Here is a 17,977-nt window from a genome sequence, read left to right on the forward strand (position 1 = left end):
GTGGCGTCGTTGACTGGGAAGAGTGGACTGCTGATGAATGGTGTTCATCATTGTCTTCAGCAATGAGTCACTGCTCTGCACTCTCTTAGATGATGATCACCAGTGAGTATGGTGGCAATGTGGAGAAGTGTCTTATTCTTCCAATGTTTTGGAGAGGCACAGTGCTGTTACACCTGGTGTCAGTGCGAGGGCAGACATCAAGTATTGCTTCAGGTCACAACCAGCAGTTATTGAGGGAGTAGATGGCACAATGGTATGTCTCAGACATCCAGTGCCCTCATGTTTTACCTATCATGTGACAGTATCGTGGAGCCATTTTTCAACCGGACAATGTTCATCCACACATGGCACATGTCTCTAAGAATTATCTGCTTGATGCTGACATATTCACATGGCCAACAAGAACCCCAGATCCATTCCTGATAGAGCACATGAGGGACCATCTTATATATCAACACTGTGCCAATATCTATCAAGAATATCAAGGATCAGTTACAACAGTTATGGGCTGCCTTGCCTCAGGAGAGGCCACTCCCAACTAAATCAGTGCATTCAAGCTACAGGGGACTCAAAATCATACTGATAATTGGACTCTTACTGACAAGTTCTTTGTTAATTTGACTCAATTTTGATGGAGATCTCAGTCAAGAGGATAGCATGATCGAAGGGCAAAATCCATCTATGCAGTTCAAGGAGATTGTGTCAGAGAGGTTGGTTGAGGAAGAAGAATCAAGATCACATGGTAAGTTGAGGATGTTCTGATGACAGACATTTACTGCCATTGAGTGGTCACATTGCACTTGGCATAATGCGTATCACTTCCAGCCGGGAGGTTACCTCCATAGTCTCGGATGTTATTGAATTTAGCACATGTTAAAATTCTGGAGTAAGTAAGAAACACATATTTTTTTTGTTTTCTCCAAAAAAATTCATACCCCGCAGTACAGGCCTCCAAATATGACACTGCAAACACCATTTTGAAGATGTGAAATTTGGGAAAAAAATTTTAAATGCTGTATCTTTGTAACAGTTCTAGATGTTCTGTTAGAGTTTTTTTTTATTTGAAAGATAATTGCTTTATGATTACAATGATATCCTCCATTTGGACATATCTGTCAAATATTAACGTTTTCTGGGTGTGGTACCACATCATAATGTATAAAACTACTGCTGCTGGTGAAAAACCAATGTTTCGGCCATGGTTGCAGTGGCCTTCTGCTTCTACTGTCTGCTGTCAGTAGACCCAGAAGAAGGTCACTGCAACCGTGGCTCAAATGTTGGTTTTTCTCCAGCAGCAGTAGTTTTGGCCACAGTTGCAGCTGCCTTCTTCTGGGTCTATGGTCTACTGCTACTATAGTTCCTGGGAACTATAAGTAGAAAGCTGCGACCGAGACCTATGGGAACAGGACCGAGGCTGGAACGAGACTGGCCAATGTGCCGTTGTGGGAACGAGACCGATCGTTTCCATTCCCGGGAACTATAAGTAGAAAGCCGTGACTGAAGTGAACTATGAAAGACCGTTCCTTAGAATTCATTCATCACTTGTTCCTTTCATCTTGATGAACCGTTCCTTTGGACCCGTTAGTTCATGAACCACCCATCTCTAGTATACACAGTGTCATCCCTGGAGGGCTGTATCTCGGAGCAGAAATTCTTTTGGAGAAAACAAAAAAAATACATGTTCCTTACTTAGTCCTTCATTTTAACATACGCTAAATTCAATGACATCCGAGACTATGAAGGTAAGATTTTTTTCTAGCCTGCCTGAATTGATATGGACTACGCCACTTGATCATAGCCAAACCAGTCAAAATCCTCTCCACTACTTCGTTCTGTGCCACCTGGAATTTCCCCTGCCTGTGTCAGGGCAGGCTCTCCAAGCCACATTCTTGCTCCATTCCCTGGGTGACTTTCACTCCCCAACTGTTACCGACCCTTCCCTTTACCTTTCCCCTCACCCACTTCCAGCTGGCACGTCTCCTCTCCCCAGTCTGGCTGCAGCAACAAGACAATGTAGCTGCACAATTGAGTGTGTGTGTGTGTGTGTGTGTGTGTGTGTGAGAGAGAGAGAGAGAGAGAGAGAGAGAGAGATCAACTTGTGACCTTTCTGTTTCTCCCAACATAATTCACTGAGTCAATTATGATCACAATGAGGTTCTGGCACAGGTATCAAACTACTGGGGCTTTGTCATTAAACAACCATTGAGATCTCAGAAAAGTGCCTGTTGATACACTGAGACTGTGCCTACAAATGTAGTAAAGCATGAGAACCAACACTTTGTTAGATTAAGGAGAGGTGGGAGACACACTGCACCCACAACTGACATCAGGGAAAAGTGGAGCACCAGCATATATACCCAGGCATGGACCAAGCATGAAACAGTGAGATGTAGAAAAGGAAAAGATATATACTGTATGCTCATGCTGAGATGGTCAGGTCTTCAGTGTACTTGAGCTCAGTGAAGTTATTTTGCCTGTTCACAAAAGAGGACTGTACAGGAAATGCTGGGGAAATATAATCTGCCTGTAAACTGAAAAGTCAGCTATGATCATGGTGGAGGCAGTTGCCTTTCCCAGAAAAATGCTACAGCTGCCATACAGGATGACTAAGAATCAGTTCCCCTCTAGAGTGTAGAACTGTATGCACAGATTTACATAGATTACATCCATATGTATTTCTTGTGTTAGTATTATTAGTAACTCCTATCTATATTCCATGCAGTGTGAATGCACTTTGTAGACAGCAAACGACACCCGGACATGTATGCACACTATGTCGCCAGTGATTCATAAGGTGCACTGCAGAACATCTCTATAACTTCATGAAAAAGCCAGAGTTGCTTCTTGTGACATAGTGGGGAGCCATCTGCTCATTCTTCAGCTTGCAGATTTATAAAGAGAAAAGAACTACATGACTACGATCCAATGACATAACATTCCTTGGCACTTCTGCCCCCTCCCCCCCCCCCCCCCCCCCAGCCCTTTCACCCTGTCACACACTCAGAACACAATTTGGGCATTAACATGTTTCTACTGCACTAAAAAATGGGACACACATCAAATGCCTGTAAATATTTGTTCTTAAGTCACTTTATTTCACAATAAATGTTAATTTTATACCATTAAAACACTATATTTAATAATCTATGAGTTTCCATCAGCTGCAGCCTGGAAACTTATTAGTCCCAGAGAAACAACAAACAGGACCTTTTTGTGGAAAATTTAATGTAGTTTAATTTTGTACTGGGAAACATTTTTGCTAGCAGCTGCTGTTTTTGAGTTACTCATGAGAAACATAGAAAAGTGACTTTTAAACACACACCCTCCACACCCATGCTTACGTGCCAATGGTGGGGATTTTTAGCATGCGGCTCATGATACTCCCTCCTACAGTTGTACTAAAATTTGTGATTACACAATTTTTTCCCAGTGTTCCTTCACTGATGGACTATATGTAATTGGAAAGAGGATGCCTGTCACTTTTTGAACCTCCCTCAACTCCCACCCAATCTCTCTCTCTCTCTCTCTCTCTCTCTCTCTCTCTCCCTCCCTCCCTCCCTCTCTCCCTTTTTAGGCACTTTTATAAATTCTTTGTCTAACATTTACAGTAGTTTTTAGCCTTCATTTGTGGCTTTCACATAAACTACAAAAAATTATTAGTCATTTATCTCATGATCTAGGTGATATCCTTGTATATAAAAATGTGACGGTACTTACCTCAGATGGGTCTTCCCAGAAGTTTGCATTGTTATTTCCATAATATATTGTGAGTTTTTCATTCCAGAACTCTCCATTGATCTGGACATCATAAGTTGTTCCACCTGCTGTCAGTTGCTCTACTTGGAAATGTATATCAGCTCCATCCTCTTTTACCATATGCTGAGTCCATCCCTCTAACTGAGAACTACCAGGATTCTCAAGCCACAACGACTGTTTTGTTACACTACCTGAAACATATATAGGTATATGTTAACCATTGAACTTATCTATTTCAGTAGAGTGGTAAACGATGCATTTAATTACATTAATATATGGCTCTCACTATATAAGCTTCTGAGACTCATTACAGCCCCTCATAATCAGGAAGCAAAAACTGATTTAAGCTATGGGACATGAATGCTTTTAATTTATTATTCTCAATCAAATGACAAATTTTTCACCCATGCCTACCTAGGAGACCAGTATGGAAACGAGCTGTTACTGCATCCAAAAGACCATCACCATTAATATCCTTCCAAATTACACGATGGTAGGAGTAGTCTTGGTCCTGCATAAATAAACATTGTATAATATCCAACTAGAATTTGCTGCAACACATACTAATAAAAACATAATGTTACATGCACTCCAGTTTCTTTAGACTTTCAAAGGCATTGAAATCCGTTAACATTGTTGAACTGCCTGGGACCATAATATCACTTTATGTGAAAATTTAAGTGCTTAAAATAGCTCTCTAACAACAATCAACTTAAATTAGTATGGTACATTACTTGTTTGTTATAGGTTTCATGCTATGTTTACAATAAATTTAACTTACGTCTAGGGAAGCAATGTTGTATGGCCCATCAAATGGCTCTGTACCAGTAAAGTAGATGTTCAAACAACCTTTGGTTTTGGTGGGCACAAGAAACCCAGATGTCCAAATTATTCCCTCGCGGCCCACTATTGAACCTGTAATTCAGAGAATGCAACTTGAAGTAGTTATGCTAATCATATGTAGTACGTCATAAATTTTATATTCATAAACAATACATTGGAACAATCCAATTATGATGCCACGTAATGATGGACAGGAACTTACTGAATTGCTACTTGATAACATTCCATAATATTCTGAAAATGTATAATATCATGTTAAAATGACAAGAATGACACAGTCGTGAATGACACAATGACACAATTGTATACGTATATTATATATTACAAGAAAGGCGACTACATGGCTCTTCCTCTTCCACTACTCTTTTTTTTTGGGAGGGCAGGGGGGGGGGGGGGGGGCATTAACCATCAGACTGCTTTGATGTGATCCATCATAGCTCCTTCTTCTGTGTTGATCTCTTCATCTCAGTGTATTACTTACATCCGACACTGTACATTATTTGTTGGATATATCCCAATCTCACCTCATCCTGAAGCTTTTACACACTACAGCTCTCTACAACACCATGGACATTATTTCCTGCTCAACCGCTGTTTTTTATCTTATACTTCTTGTAAGGAATTTATGTAACTTTGCACAGATTTCTATATGCTGCCTGTATACTTGTAAAGTTAAAACCTGACTGATAAGAATACTAGGGTTATACGGAAGTCAAGATCTTCTGGTAAATTATAGGAGAAGTTAAAAAGTATTCTTTCACTATACTTCTGAATATCTGAGAACTTTTAATTTCCAGAATCATGTGCATTGGCAACCTGTTATACACTTTTGTAGCAGAACTCCATTTCACAGTATGGTTAGCGGGGGAGGTTAGGGATATTCAAGTAGCAGCGTGGCATCCAGCTGAAGACTTTGCACCAGGCAACAGAGTCACTTGGAATTATTATCGTTCTAGTTGAATCTATTCAATTTCTGTGAACTCCAGTTTATGGTCTGTGGTGCATAGAAAATCTGTACAAAAACCTTTAGATTTTACAATTTTCTGTAAAATATATGAGACGACCATCTTCCTTATTTGATATCCTTCTTCTGTTTTGGTGGATAAGTTACAGTCTGTTTTGACTGTTACCCCTTGTAATGTCAATGTTTTTTTTTTTTTTTTTGTTTTTTTTAATATTGTATATATAGCTGGTCAGCAGCTCTGTCTTTCAGGAACACTTACCTTTTAATGCCCTAATGACAATATCGGAAAGCACCTGGCCTTGAAACAGTGTTCTGGATATATTAAACATTTATGAAAAGTATACACTTGTGTTAGCTTGTCATTTATGCACATATTCGAGGAGTCTCTACCTGAATTGTAGTTTCTAATGTTTTATTTCTTTGTACTTTTGTTATTTTTAGCTTGTATTTTCTGTGCTTTATATTTGGATCCGTTTCTCTCCATTGGGCTCCTTTTCTTCCTTTGCTCACTATTTCATTGTTCTCTCTCAGATTTTTGTCTGTTGCATGCTTTAAGTGGATTTTTCTTTTTCTTTTTTCTTTAAATTTATTTTTATTTTTATTCTTTTGCTGGAGGATGTGGGAATCTTGTCACTGCCATTGTTCTCTCCACCTTCCACTTTGCTTGCTTTCACTGATTCATTCATTCAATCATTGCATATTCACATGTCTCACCAAGAAAGAGAAACTTCAGACTGAACCTGGACTCAACAATCAGAGATGGTGGTCATATGATTGTGAGTTACCTTTGCATGAGTATGTGTGTGTTTATGTTGTCTAATTCTGATGAAGTCCTTTTTGACCAAAAGCTTAACTATTTGACAGTCCTTTTGATGTGCCCATCTATGACTCAGCATTTCCACTATGTGGTGAGTAGTACTCTACCTTTTTCATAATATTGTCATCATTCCCTCCTGGATTTTCCATTGTTTGACAAAAAAAATCCTTCATAAAAGAATGCGAGTAATAAAACCCCCCAAATTTCTAATACATTATCTCTTCTGCTTTATACCAGTCTAACTCTGGGTCTTAACATAAATGGCACAGTAACCAAAGACTGTGTGGGAGCAGCCTGATTAGCATTTTCATCCATTTTGTACTGATGTTGTAACAACGTGATTTTTCTGTATACAACTGCCTGATCATCTGTGAACATTTCTTGTTGTTGTTGTTGTGGTCTTCAGTCCTCAGACTGGTTTGATGCAGCTCTCCATGCTACTCTATCCTGTGCAAGCTGCTTCATCTCCCAGTGCGTACTGCAGCCTACACCCTTCTGAATTTATTTATTTATTTATTGTCCTCTGAATCAATACTCTACATGACATGCACATGGTGATGCACAAACATACATTTGATGTTGCACATTGTGATAATTTGCTGGCATGAAGTAATATACGAAAAGTTTACACAAACATGAACTTACACACATATTTTCTGAGAAGTTATGGACACACAAATTACATACTCAGTTACACATTTGTATTTTAATGATATATTCCTCTAACACATATACACCACAGTACCTGGTTGGATATTCTTTCTGCACTTAATTTGCTTAGTAGCAGATGATATAGATGCAAGATTTTTGCACATACTTGCGTTAATGTTTTACTCTTTACAAAATTCTTTGCTGAAATTTGTTTCATGTTTCTTTCCACCCATGTGGAGCAGAAATTCACTTGCACTGTAGAAACAATGATCAAGTAGGAATGATTTTAATTTTTTATTAAATACAGTCGGGGACTTACTGTTTTTTATTTCTGATGGCAGGCTATTGTATATTTTAATGCCTTTGTTGAAGGGAGAGTTTTTAAAGGCAGAGGTGCCCATTTCTTTAACATGGAGTTCCATTTTCTGTCTAGTACCATAGTCATGGACATTTACATTTTTACTAAATTTTGTAATATCACTTTTTACAAATTTGCATAGTTCTAGTATATACAGGCTGCCAAGGGGTAGGATGAGTAACTTTTGGAAGAGAGGCTTGCAGCTATCAGTCGGCTTTGCCTTGTTCATTATTGTTATAGCTCTCTTTTGGGTGAGGAGGATGTTTGGGCTATATGTAGAGTCTCCCCAGAATATAATACCATACTGCATTACACTGTGGAATTGTGCATAGTAGGCTGTGTGAACAGTTTCAGGGCTTGTGCAGTATGCAAGGATTCGTAGGGCATAGCAAACTTGGTTTAGCTTACTATCAGTTTTGTTAATGTGTGTTTGCCATTTTAGATCATCCTGAATCCATAGGCCTAGAAATCTTGTTTCTGTATTTGGGGATATTTGGGAACCGTGTAATTTCATATCAGCAATAATTTTATTTGATCTTAGGTGGAAGTTTAGGTAAGTGGTTTTCTTTGTGTTAACTATGAGCTTGTTTTCCTCAAACCAATCACCAAGTTTGTCTGTATTTCCATTTATGGCCTCTTGGAGTTCATGTTCATTTTTGCTTGTTATGAGGATACTGGTATCATTTGCGATGAGTTTACTGGTGCTGGCATTGATATTTGATGGTAGGTCCTTTATGTAGACAAGGAAGAGCACTGGTCCAAGAATTGAGCCTTGGGGCACACCTTGCATAATATTGCATATAGTCAGAGCAGTATGTTTCAATATGTCCTTGGTTGCTATGTTTTATTGACACTTTTTGTTTCCTATTTGTCAGGTGTGAGCTGAACCAGTTTAGTGGGGTGCCTCTGATGCCATATGACTCCAGTTTGTTGAGAAGAATCTTGTGGTGTATGACATCAAATGCCTTGGACAGATCATCTGTTTTGTGTATTCATCTCTTGGTCTCCCTCTATGATTTTTACCCTCCACACTGCCCTCCAAACATTTCTTATGGAGCTAAAATCAGTGGCTGGCAGATCATTTACATATATACCATGAGCATTAATAGTCCTACCACACTTCCTTGACATACACCAAATGCCACTTTCAATTCTGATGATGTCACCTAATTAAGAATGAAGCATTTGATCCTGTTAGCCAGGAAATCTTCAGGCCAAATACATACCTGTTCCAGTATTTCATAAGCATATATTTTATTCAACAGGTGATGTCAAACTGTACTAAAGATTTTCTGGAAGTCACGGAAGATGTGTGGGAATGCTGGTCCACAGTGAAAACTATGTATATAATGATGCAAATGAACGCACAAGGTTTATTTAATACTCAATGATTGTACATAAATACACAGAATGGATAGTGAACAAGTTTCAGTAACATGAGTGGTTAAAGAGCACCACACATCAGTCATGAAAATCGAAGTTCTGTACTGTCTCTATCAGTAACTATGCTTTACAATTGAAATAATCTCACAGCCATAAATGAAATCAATCTGATCTTTGTCATCAATAGGCTAGTGGATCTAATGTATGAGCATAGCAGGCTGAGTATAATGCAGCTGGTTCACACCAAGTTTCTTATAATCAGTTCATGATGAATTCAATTTGGTTCCTGCAAATTAGCTTTTTTGTTACCTGGAAAGTTTTGCCTGAGCACAAAATGTTTCCCTGACTCTACAACAAATTGATTCAGTGAAATAGGTATTTAGTTCTGTGAAACTGTCATGTCACTCTTCTAAATAACTTTAAGGGTTGACCACTTTTTCCAGCCACTGTTCTATTAAGCTACAATATACTGCTGTTAAAAAAAGAAGCTGGATCTTATACATATTCATTTAACAGTATTTCATTATGTCAATCAAGTGTATTCAGCTGTTTTTCAGCTTTGCGCTCACTAACTTTTATCTGTATCATTTTTGCAGCTAAGCAATGATTGAAAGTAGTGATATTTGGTGAAGCAATCTCAATCAACAGAATTTAGTATTTCGGCCTTCAGTTCAACATCTTTAATTTCAAAGGAAGGAAGATTTGAGTTTAACATACCTTTGGTGACAAGGTCATTAGAGACAGTGCATGAGCTGGGATTATGGAAGGATGGGGAAGGAAACTGGCTGTGCCCCTTCAAGGGCAAGAGCAAGGCCTTAAGCAATTCTGGGAGATCATGGAAGATTTGAATCAGGATGGCCAGATGGGGATTTGAACTGTTGACCTCCAAAATGCAAATCCAGTGTGCTAAACACTGTGCAACCTCACCTGATACTCTTTAATTTCAGTGTCTCAAGATCAACAAAAATCTGAACAGTTGACTATGATCCATTTGCTGATAGGTATGTTCTAAATTATTTATAAACTTTTTAAAATAATGTTGTATGTAAGTTACTGCTTTCAGATTCATTGAACACATCATTCATAGTTGCCCCTATGCTTGTTTTGACTTTGCTTCGTTTCTGTTTGCCACAAAGATTTGAATGTATTTTAATCTGCAGGGTAGTTCCCACTGATTTCATAGTAACTTTAAAGTATTTTTATTGAACCTCAGTCAGTTCTTCCCACCCATTGCCATCTTCCCCAGAAAAGACTAATCTAGCTCCTGGTCTGCAATTTGAACTATAAGTCATTGACTTGTTCTTTACTGTATCTCAATAGCTGTAGTTGGCTGCTCTGGCAGTTTATAATAATTTTCTTGTCATTCTTGTTTACTATACATATTCTCCTACATTTATTTATGTTTTGTTTCCCACAAGTGATCAGTGATGCTGCAACAGCCTAGGTGTTGCTGATTCCTGTCTCTATAGTCACTAAATCAAAATGTTCAGGGCAATTTGTTGCGAACAGGTCTAATATATTACAGTACCCTCGTAAGTTGGTAATTCAATCAACTCATTGAATTATTTTTATTAAAAAAATACATTTAGTGGAGTCTTGCATTAAACTTTGTCCTCGTCTAGATCTTGTGCATCTTCTATACTACATCTGACAGACTCAAACCTTTCTTAATCACTTAGGCATGATGGGGGAAATTAAGGGTGATACTCTCCAAAATTTCTCTAAAATGGTCCACAGCTTCCATATTTGATACGGGTGAGCAATATGTAAATGTAAATACTCTTTTTGGCCCACCACTGATGCTTATATTCACCAGATATTCTCGTATTCTAACTCTGTACACTTCTCATTAAACATTACCGAGTTCACATAATGGCCATGCTACAATCATTCATGCTTACATCTACATCTACATGGCTACTCTGCAAAACACACTTAAGTGCCTGGCAGAGGGTTCATTGAACCACCTTTACAATAATTCTCTGTTATTTCATTCTCAGTCTGCAGCTCGTGGTCTCGCGGTAGCGTACTCACTTCCTGATCACGGAGTCCCAGGTTCGATTCCCAGTGGGGTCCCTGAGATGACTGGGTGTTGTTGTGTCATCTTCATCATCGTCATTCATCCTTATTATGGTCGGAGGAAGGCAACGGCAAACCACCTCCATTGGGACATTGCCTAGTATGGCAGTGCAGGTCTCTCGCATCGTTCCCCTATGCTCTGTCAAGAAGCATGGGACTTCATTTTCATATTCCAATCTCAGATACTGTACAGAAAAAATGAACACCTATATCTTTCTATGCGAGTTCTGATTTGCCTTATTTTATTATGATGGTCATTTCTCCCTATGTAGGTCAGCATCAACAAAATATTTTCACATTCAGAAGAGAAAGTTGGTGAAGAAATTTCGTGAGAAGATCCTGGCACAACAAGAAATGTCTTTTTTTTTAATGAGGTCCACCCCAAATCTTGATCATGTCATTGACACTCTCTTCCATGTTTTTCAATAATACAAAATGTGCTGCCCTCCTTTGAACTATCTTGATGTATTCTGTTAATCCTATATGGTAAGGATTCCACATCAAGCAGCAGTATTCCAAAAGAGGACATACAAGCATAGCGTAGGCGATCGCTTTTGTGGATTTTTTGCATCTTCTAAGTGCTCTGCCAATAAAAAACAGTTTTTGGTTCACCTTCTCCACTACATTTTCTATGTGTTATTTCCAATTTAAATTGTTTGTGGTTGTAATTCCAAGATATTTAGTTGAATTTACAGCCTTCAGATTTGATTAATTTATCATGTAACTGAAGTTTAACAGATTCCTTTTAGCACTCATGTAGATGACTTCACACGTTTCATTATTTAGGGTCAACTGCCAATTTTTGCACCTTAAAGATATCTTACCTAAATCATTTTGTAATTGATTTTGATCTTCAGATGACTCTACTAGATGATAAATCACAGCATCATGTGGGAACTACCTAAGATGGCTGCTCAGATTGTGTCTTAAGTTGTTTACATAAATAAGCAATAACAGGGTGCCTATAACACTACCTTGGGAATGCCATAAATCACTTCTGCTTTACTAGATGACTTTCCATCAATTTAGTCTATCTTTCCAGAATTCCATTCATAATATTTAAGGAATGGACTGGTATTTGTTTCTGATTTTAGCTAGGCTTCTGTGTTATGTGTAAACTGCTTCCATAATTATGTGAGAGTAATTCTGAGAGCTTGTCTTTCGCAGTCCTGCAGTTGATTATGGATACATTCAAATTTTCTTTGTATGATCAGAAAGGACATGTACTTCATTCTACACCAAATACATATGACCGACTCTTCATTCTGCTGTGTACTACTTATTGGCCTGACAAAGAGTTTTTTTCAAGATCCACATACATGCTCTGCAAGTCCCCTGTTCCACGCACAAATAGAACAAGGAAAAAACAACTGTCTTTATGCCTCCACATGAGCCATAATTTCTCATACCTTATCTTTGTGGCCCTTACACGAAATGAATGTTGGCAGCAGTAGAATAATTCTGCAGTCAGTTTAAAATGGCGGTTCTCTAAATTTTCTCAATAGTGTTCCTCAAAAAGAATGCTGCCATCCCTCAGGATTCCCATTTGAGTTCCTAAAGCATCTCCGTAATACTAGCAGCCCACCTCTGAAATGCTTTGATGTCTTCCTTTAATCTGACCTAGTGCAGTATCAAGTATAGTGGCCTATATGTGGTCTCCTTTGCAGATGAACCACACTTTTCCAAAACTCTCCCAATAAATCACAGTCCATCATTTGCCTCCCCTACCACAGTCCTTACTTGCTCTTTCCATTTCATATCACTTGGTAGTGTTATGCCCAGATATTGAAATGATCTGATGTGTCAAACAGGACACTATTAATTCTGTTTCTGAACATTAATGGTTTGTTTTTTAACATAAAACAACCTCATAGGCGCAAAACATGTACTGTGCTATTCCAACGGCTGCTTTTTTATTGTTGACATATTCTGGGAGAATCTATAACTCCCCACACATTATCATAAGCCAAGAACTCTGTACTTGACATTGTCACAATATCCACACAATCTTTGGTTTAAGCCTTACACCTAGATTCAGGCTAGACAAGAGGACATAATTCAGTTCTTGGGATGACGTTAATTATTATGAGCTGTGCTTCCATTTCATGAGCCACAGAGAATCTGTCTCCACTACCTCTGATAGCTGCTGAAGGCAGGTCTCACTGGTGCCTGCATGATCAAATTCTTGCAGCTAGTTGTATCCAATACATTTGAAAGCTGCCAGTAAAGCCTTCTTAGAAACACTGATTCCACACTGGGACAGCAACGTGGGCAGTACTCAAACTCCAAGACTAATTACTGTCCATCATTTACTTTTCAGATGATGACTGGTCTGTGAACTACAGCATGCTGACACTGTCCAGCAATTGCTGGTCTCTGGTCATCCAGAGGTCACCTGAAGTGCCACAAGGCTTTAGCTGCAAGGAGCCTTGGGCAGAGACATCATTCAGTCTGTGGAGAGCTATCAAGAAAAGACAACAACAGAGCAACAGGGACAGGTGTAAGCAATAGGACAGAGTTGCAAGTTCGCTTGGGCAACAGTGGGACAGCCAGGTGGGGTCTGGGTTTAAGATAGTAACTAACAGATCTTGTTATCAAAGCATGAACAAAGATTCTTGTTCCAGGTGGGCTGATGGTGACTGGCATCTTGGCTCCAAGGTAGGCTGTGCTGAAAAAACATGAGTGGATACTAAATGTCAAATGAGTGGTGCTTGATGAAAACATTGGTTGTGCAGTCATTTGCATTCCCATTGTTATTCTTCTTCAAGCTCTGCTAGCAGTTGGAGGGTTCAGGGCTTTCCTACTTACTGTTGTCCTAAAGGTTGGACTGCTGCAAATGCTTAAGTGTGTTTCGCTGAAATATATTTCAGTTATTGAAGATTTATTGAATTAGCCTCTTAGGTATGCACTTATATTATTGTTGTGTTTTAATGGGTGACCTTATATCTGATTGGTTGGCCTAGCATTTGAATTTGCTAGATCTGTCTATCTTGACTATATTCCAGCATAGTTTAGGCCTTTTTCTGGATTATAAGTTGTCTATTTCCTGCTGCCTTTGGTTAATTGGAATAATTAATATTAGCCTTAAGTGTTTCTGAGTCAGTTCGCATTTTCATTTAAACTGTGAATTTTTTCCTAAACTTGTGCATAACTACCCTATTCCACTGTTGTCCTCTCAAGCTTTTACACTGAATCAATTGTAGGCTTGTTAGATTTGACTGCAAGTAATCTTTCCTTTGTTTTTTATTACGCTCATACTCTCTGATTTGCTGGATTATGTTATTAATAAATGGTTTTAAACTAGACAAGTATTTACGCCCCCACAATCCCCAGCTACTTACCACTCAGAAAGTGTCCTGTGCCACAACTGGCAGCACAATGTGGTTGTGTGTTGTAAGGGTGTGTTTTTAGTACATAAGATAATTGTGCTATTTTTGTGTCCTTCCACTCTTTTGTTATTGCTATTGCAGAGATGGTAGTACAAGAAGTGACAGGAATGGCTACTTCACATGGTAACTCACCCTTACACAGCCATGCCATTTCCCATTTCTGATAAGTCTCTAACTGTCATCCCTGGAATAGTAACAGCAAAAGAGTGGAGCAACACTGAAATACCACAGTTATATTACATACGAACAACACACCCACACAACACACAATCACATTCTGCTACCAGTTGTGGCACAGTACATGTGAGTGATAAGTGGTTAGAGGATTGGGGCTGTAAATACTTGTCAAGTTTAGAAACATTTATTAATAATGTTATCCAGAAAAATCAGAGTGCATGAACACAATAAAAATGTTAGGAATTATTACTTGCATTAGGCTCCAAAAAATAGACACAGACCCCCACATGTACTGACCCAAGTTGACCCAGAAGCTTTGCCAGGTATTGGGGAAACAAGTCTGATTAGCATCACGGAAGCAGGAGAATGCAAGTAGTGCAAATGCTGCAGTACTGCTACACTGGCTGAAATCAATGCATTTATTAAGTTCTTGAAAGGCGAGGTTCCCTCCTGGTCATAGTTGAAGAGATTACACACAAGGGTAGCATGTAACTTACATCAACTACAAGATTTATGTTTCCTATGCAAGGGAAGGTAAACAGTGACATGCTGGAGAAGCTTCATGCAAGGGAGGCACAAACAGAGTTGGACACTAAATGAAATGCTGTCAGCAACTTCATTACAAGGCAGCAGGGCAAAAATAAACACGGTGCAGGAAGATGGCCTTATCAAGATCAGAGGTTAGTGGGTCCTGGTGTAAGGGTGGTAAAGTGGAGCTAACAGTTTTCTAGGTTCTTGCTGTACTCTACCCCAAATACTGCATAATTTTCATACTATATTAGGTGTTGTTCAATGAGCAGAAGGAAGTTTTTGGATTAGCGGATGTGGGAATCTTACAGATGTTGTATGCACACATGAGAGTAAGTTTAGTTCAGGATAAATGGCAGGTACAACTTAGTATCTTTTGTACACTGAGCTAGAAATGGTGTCAAATATTGTGGAAGGAACCAATCCATTGGAATGATCACATATCATATTTGCCCAACTACCTAAAACGTTAAAGGACTTGGAAACATTGGCCTATATGATTGAGGGCATTAGTTACGTGGACCTAGGCTGGGCAGCAGGAAGTAAACTGGCTGGTGTCATAGGAAGAACAGAAGCTTCAAGAGGCCAAACAGAGTAGCTGTTTTGCCTGCAAAAGTCATGAACATGTTAGGCATGATTGCCTGTGGGAAGCAGGATGCCAGAGCAATCAGATGACAGTCTTGAAAGGGTACAACTCAAGTGCTCTGGTCATTCCCTGTCCCAGGCAGTGGCAAGAGGGCATGTCAGCACAAGAAAACCTCGCTGCATTTGTGTGTTAATGGCATTAATAACAATCCACTTTGCACCCTGCTGGACAATGATAGGTCAGTGACAGTTTTAGGTGAGCAAGGTTCATGGTCCATCAATCTTTGTATGGGTGTCCTGAGTTGAATCAGGAGTCTGCTTCCTACAACAAAGTAAACTCCATTTCATTGCATGTGTTAGGCTGTTAAAAGCCAAGCTTAAGATTCGTGGCTTCACATGGGTTATTAAGCTATGTGACACACAAGGTCTGCTGACTGAATTTATTTTAAGTTCTGGTGTTATTCAGATGACTGGATTAATACATAACTGGGGAAGAGACTATGTTTCATTTCGATTCTGTAAAAACTGTAACTTCTCATTTTGTCAGCATAACAGACTGCCAAAGAATTCTATATAGTCGAAGAAAGGCATGGGCAGCATAGTATGAAAGATTTAAGGTACTTATGAAGGAGATGTCTGACCAAGGTGTCATCCCCCCTCCAATTATCTGTATTCAGCACTCATTTTCCTGGTACTGTGGCCACAAGGAAATCTAGACCGGCGGTGGATTATAGAGAGCTGAACAAAAAGGTGGTTCATCATTCAATACCCTTACCCAATTTATGTACTTACTTTTGTTGGTTCGCTGATGCTCAGAATTTTACCACACTGTATCTCAACCAGATGTGACACCATTTTCTCTTAAATGAAGGGTTCAACCTATTGCAGCTTTTGCAATGGAATGGAATCTTTTTGAATTCAGTCATGTTCTGTTCGACCTTCCAATTGGTGCTGCAGTCCTTTCTCCATTGCCAGGTTTGTTATTCTTGGACATTATGTTTGTCTACAATTATTTTGGGAAGAATATGTTTAACATTTAAGGGAAGTCATCACTAGTCCACGTAAACTATGTTTAAACATAAAATGCATTAGGTCAAGATTTATTTTATGGAATTGTTCTTTTTGGGGTATATTATATTATAATAGCTGCTATAGCATGAAGAAACAACCTCATAACCATAGTCAGTGCCGTTTCTAGCAGTTCACCAGTAGCAGTGGGAACTAACATTTACCCCACCCATCTTTCAGGACATGTAGAACTAATTGTTATGGATGTTAAAGAATCTACTCAACTGACAGCATATAATGAACTATGTAATTCAATCCAGAGTTGAGTGTTTCCCCCATAATCTTACAAAGGTTGTTGATGTCATGATGGGAGGTACGTGGTATACCAACAGATAACAGACTGTGATACATAATGATGCAGGTCAAGAAGTTGGGGGTGAGGACAGACCCAGTGGAACACCAGAACTAACTTTTACTAAGAGGGAAAGTGTATTTCTATCTGACACAATCTGTCTTCTGTTGTTCAAGTGGGAGGCGATTGCTGCTAATGTAAATTTCTATACACTATAAAACTCCAGTTTTGTTAGTAAAATGTTAGAAGGAACATAGGCAAAAGTTTTACTTCAGTTGCTTCATCCTGGCCAAAAGCCAAACTGATTCTTACAGTGAAGTCATGTTTTTCAAAATAGTGCCATACCATATTAATTTGACAAGCTGAAATTTGTGATAGACATAGTCAAAGGCTTTGGTATAGCCATATAATATATCAACAGTATAATTTTTGTTGTTATTTAATTAATAAGTTCTTGTATTGCTTTCTCTGTGAAGAATTCTTTATGAAACACTAACTGAGAAGCAATGAATAAGTTCTGTTCAGAAAAATGTGTCAGAACTCTATTTGCATACACATCTACATCTATGATCAAATTCTGAAAACCACTGTGAAATGAATGGCAGTAGGTGTGTCCCATTGCACCACACATCTGCATTTTATCCCCATCCAATCATTTATTTTATTTTATTTACACGTCAGGTTCCATAGGACCAAATTGAGGAACAAATCTCCAAGGCCACGGAAAGTGTAAGTGCATGAAATTACAACATAAAAGTAATAACAGATAAAAATAAAATGTTTATGAACCTGAAAAAAGTCAAGCCGTAAGTTTAGGTAAACACAGTTAATAATACAACAAGAATCAGCTTAATTTTTCAAGGAACTCGTCACCAGTGTAGAAGGAGTTACCCATGAGGAAACTCTTTGGTTTCGATTTGAAAGCACATGGATTACTACTAAGATTTTAATTCTAGGGATGCTTATTGAAAATGGATGTAGCATATACTGCACACCTTTCTGCACAAGAGTTAAGGAAGTCCGATCCAAATGCAGGTTTGATTTCTGCTGAATATTAAATGAGTGAATGCTGCTTGTTCTTGGGAAT

At 38.7% G+C, this 17,977-nt stretch overlaps 1 protein-coding gene across 1 annotated transcript in view; it reads right to left on the bottom strand.

Moving 5' to 3' along the window:
• LOC126458401 (uncharacterized) overlaps nucleotides 1-17,977 on the bottom strand; it is a 69,746-nt gene that overhangs the window by 31,828 nt on the left and 19,941 nt on the right. Inside the window, exons 3-5 of the mRNA XM_050095414.1 lie at nucleotides 4,538-4,671; nucleotides 4,171-4,267; nucleotides 3,718-3,947 (exon numbers count right to left, since the gene is read on the bottom strand). Of these exons, the coding sequence (XP_049951371.1) occupies nucleotides 3,718-3,947; nucleotides 4,171-4,267; nucleotides 4,538-4,671 (461 nt within the window). The remainder of the gene's footprint in view (nucleotides 1-3,717; nucleotides 3,948-4,170; nucleotides 4,268-4,537; nucleotides 4,672-17,977) is intronic.

Source organism: Schistocerca serialis, chromosome 2 (genome assembly GCF_023864345.2).
Source record: "Schistocerca serialis cubense isolate TAMUIC-IGC-003099 chromosome 2, iqSchSeri2.2, whole genome shotgun sequence".
In the NCBI taxonomy this organism is placed as follows: Eukaryota; Metazoa; Arthropoda; class Insecta; order Orthoptera; family Acrididae; genus Schistocerca; species Schistocerca serialis.